The 3,048-nt window shown below is 52.3% G+C and overlaps 1 protein-coding gene across 1 annotated transcript in view; it reads right to left on the reverse strand.

Annotated features, from left to right (window-relative positions):
• Positions 1-587: 587 nt before the first annotated feature.
• Positions 588-3,048, reverse strand: part of LOC108509757 (F-box DNA helicase 1-like) — a 9,586-nt gene continuing 7,125 nt past the window's right edge. Inside the window, exons 4-6 of the mRNA XM_017839334.1 lie at positions 2,209-2,339; positions 1,018-1,153; positions 588-784 (exon numbers count right to left, since the gene is read on the reverse strand). Of these exons, the coding sequence (XP_017694823.1) occupies positions 590-784; positions 1,018-1,153; positions 2,209-2,339 (462 nt within the window). The 3' untranslated portion in view covers positions 588-589. The remainder of the gene's footprint in view (positions 785-1,017; positions 1,154-2,208; positions 2,340-3,048) is intronic.

Here is a 3,048-nt window from a genome sequence, read left to right on the forward strand (position 1 = left end):
CTCAGGACCACCCAGCTCCTGGCTATAAATTCCTTTTCCAGAGCACTTCCTTCCCAGTTTTTTTCTCCTCAGAAGAATTTATCTGTGTCCTTAATCCTCATTTTATCCTCACTGCAATCCTGAAGGGTTTTACCTGCACCACCAGGTGAACAAAAGGCACAGGATGGATCCCAAAAAATGTGGACAAGGATCCCAGGGGACTCAGAGTGAAGTAAATAACCAGTGTCAAGGAGGTAAAAACCACATTAAACTGTTGTGGTTGATGTGCATCCATTCCTGAGCAGGAAGTTTCTACCATTGCTTGAAAACCTGCTTTTATTTCTGAAAAAAACTGGGGTTTTTTTTGAACACACGTCCACGAAAGGAGGGCACGGAGCCATGGGACAAGGGGGAACCACAGTCAGAAGGAGGAGGGAAGGTTTGGCTGGATACTGGGAAGGAATTCTTGGCTGTGAGGGTGGGGAGGCCCCGGCACAGGTTGCCCAGAGAAGTTGTGGGCTCCTCATCCCTGGAAGTGTCCGAGGGCGGGTTGGAGCGAGCCAGGACAGCGAGAGGTGTCCCCGCCCGTGGAATTGGGATGGGATGCTCCTCACCTGTTGGTGATGGGAATATTCCTGTCCCTCATGGCAAACAGGAGCGTGGCAATGCAGTAAAGCACCTCGGTCACCTCCAGCACGGAGAGGTTGGAGCGGGGTCTCCTCAGACATTCCAGCAGCCTCTGGATGTCGCCGACGCTGTCGGAGAACAGCACCATGACCGCAACGATGGCCCACATGTTCTCAGCCTGGCAGAGGGAAAGGCAAGGGAAAACTTGGGAGCTTTCAGGAGCAGGGGGAACTGCTTCAACCCTCAAACCCCCCCTGCTAATTCCATGATAAATAATTCAATCCTCCTCAGCCTCAAGGAACAACCCCGGAGGGAGAACCTTCGGACGCGGGAACGCCCTCGAAGTTTAAATAAAGCTTAAATAAACGTGAAATTTATTTAATAAATGTGAAATAAATGTGTGAAACCCACCCCTGTCTTGCTCTGCAGATGGGGCAGCTTGTTGGCCACGCACACTTGGGCCTTGGAGAAGAGGTGGTGGCTTCCCAAACACTGGAGAACCGCGCCAGGATCCACCTTCCCCCTGACGGGCGTGGCCGACACCAACCTGGGCGGGAGGACAAGAGTTAAGGAGTGAATCGAGTCCCCAGGGCAACAATGACCCCTCCAAAGCACCCCCAGGGAGGCTGCAGCAGGTTGGACTGTTCCTGGCTGGGTGTTATCCCAAATTTGGACCGGCTGCGACTTGGATTTCTGGCCCATTCCGGTGCCAAGAGACATTTAGACAAGAGATTCCCAGTTCTAAAATATTCTAAAGTATTCTAAAATACTTGGGATTTCCAGCCCATTCCAGTGCCAAGAGACATTTAGACAAGTGATTCCCAGTTCTAAAATATTCTAAAGTATTCTAAAATACTTGGGATTTCCAGCCCATTCCAGTGCCAAGAGACATTTAGACAAGTGATTCCCAGTTCTGAAACGGTTGCATCTGGAAATTCCTTCTGGCTCTCTCCAGGTCTCCTTCCAGTGGAAGGTGTCCCTGGGTTGGAACAGGGGGCTGGAAGTGGATGATCTTCGACTCCCCTTCCAACCCACACCATTCCATGATTCCAGAAGACAGATCCACCCCGCTCCTAACCCAGTTTGGCTCTTATTTGCCACACAAAATTGGCCTCTGGACCACAGGGATCTGAGCAAAGCACTTGGGCTTGTCTTGGGCTTGCCTAGAACTGTGCAGGAATTTCTCCATGGAAAGGGTGGTCAGGCCTTGGCAGGGGCTGCCCAGGGAGGGGGTGGAGTCCCCACCCCTGGAGGGATCTAAAAACCCTGTGGATGTGGCATTTGGGGACATGGGTCAGTGGTGGCCTTGGCACTGCTGGGAATGCTTGGACTCCATGATCCCACAGGTTTTTTCCCACCTAAATGATTCCAAGATTCCATGATCACACGCTCCAAACAGAGCAAGAAAAGCAAGGGAAAGCTTTTCCCCCCCATTTTCCAGAACCCTCCCAGTGATTTTTACCACTAAAATAATTTCCTCTCCCTCATTTTCCTGCACGTCTGGGGAGACAAACCCATCCCTCTCCTGGCAATTCCTGGGATAAAATGGAAGAAGCCCCAAAGCAGGGAAGGCCTGGGGATCTCCAGGTGAATGGGACTCACGTGATCAGCCCCAAGACACATCCTTCCTGCTCCTTTGTGATGGAGAAATCCTGCAGGATCTGCTCAACTCTTCGCAGGGCTGAGTCCTCCCTCATCAGGTACTGGTGGTACAGCTTTTTCCAAGGAATGAACTGGAATGGGAAGAACAAACCACCAGCTTTCACCTCACAGCACTGCCAAAGAGGTTTCTTGTGGTAAATAAGCCCCAAAAAAGGTGATTTCCAAAGACCTGGAGTTCAAAAAGTAGCTCGGTGGGGACAGATAACACACAGGAGATTGGGAAGGAAAGAGGAAACTCAGGAAAGAAAGGCTCAAAGCCTGGAAATAAGTCCATAAAAAGATGGTTTTTCCTAGAATGATGGGAACAGGGTGATGCTGGTTCAGTTGGAAATATCAAAGCATGAAATAAATGGGGATATTTTCAGCCCAGATCTCACTCCCCAGATCAGCCCCGAGCAGGGTCTGAGTGCTTAAAATCCCTGTGTCCGTGAAGCCCTGTCCTCCCACAGCTGCTGCTGGGATTTCTCCAGGAAAAACAGGGAGGACAAGGACACTGCATTTGAGGCTGTGCTGGGGAGTGAAGCTGAAGAGGAGCCCGAGTGTGGCCAGGGGGGCAAGAGGGCCAATGGCTGCTGGGCTGGCTGAGGAAGAGTGTGGCAGCAGGAGCAGGGCAGGGCTTGTGCCCCTGGGCTGGGCGCTGGGGAGGCCACCCCTGGAGTGCTGTGTCCAGCTCTGGGCCCTGAGCTCAGGAAGGCCCTGGAGGGGCTGGAGCCAGTCCTGAGGAGGGCAACAAGGCTGGGGAAGGGACTGGAGCACAAGTGCTGGGAGGAGAGGCTGAGG

The sequence above is a fragment of the Lepidothrix coronata genome, unplaced genomic scaffold (assembly GCF_001604755.1).
Source record: "Lepidothrix coronata isolate B3197 unplaced genomic scaffold, Lepidothrix_coronata-1.0 Scaffold400, whole genome shotgun sequence".
NCBI lineage: Eukaryota > Metazoa > Chordata > Aves > Passeriformes > Pipridae > Lepidothrix > Lepidothrix coronata.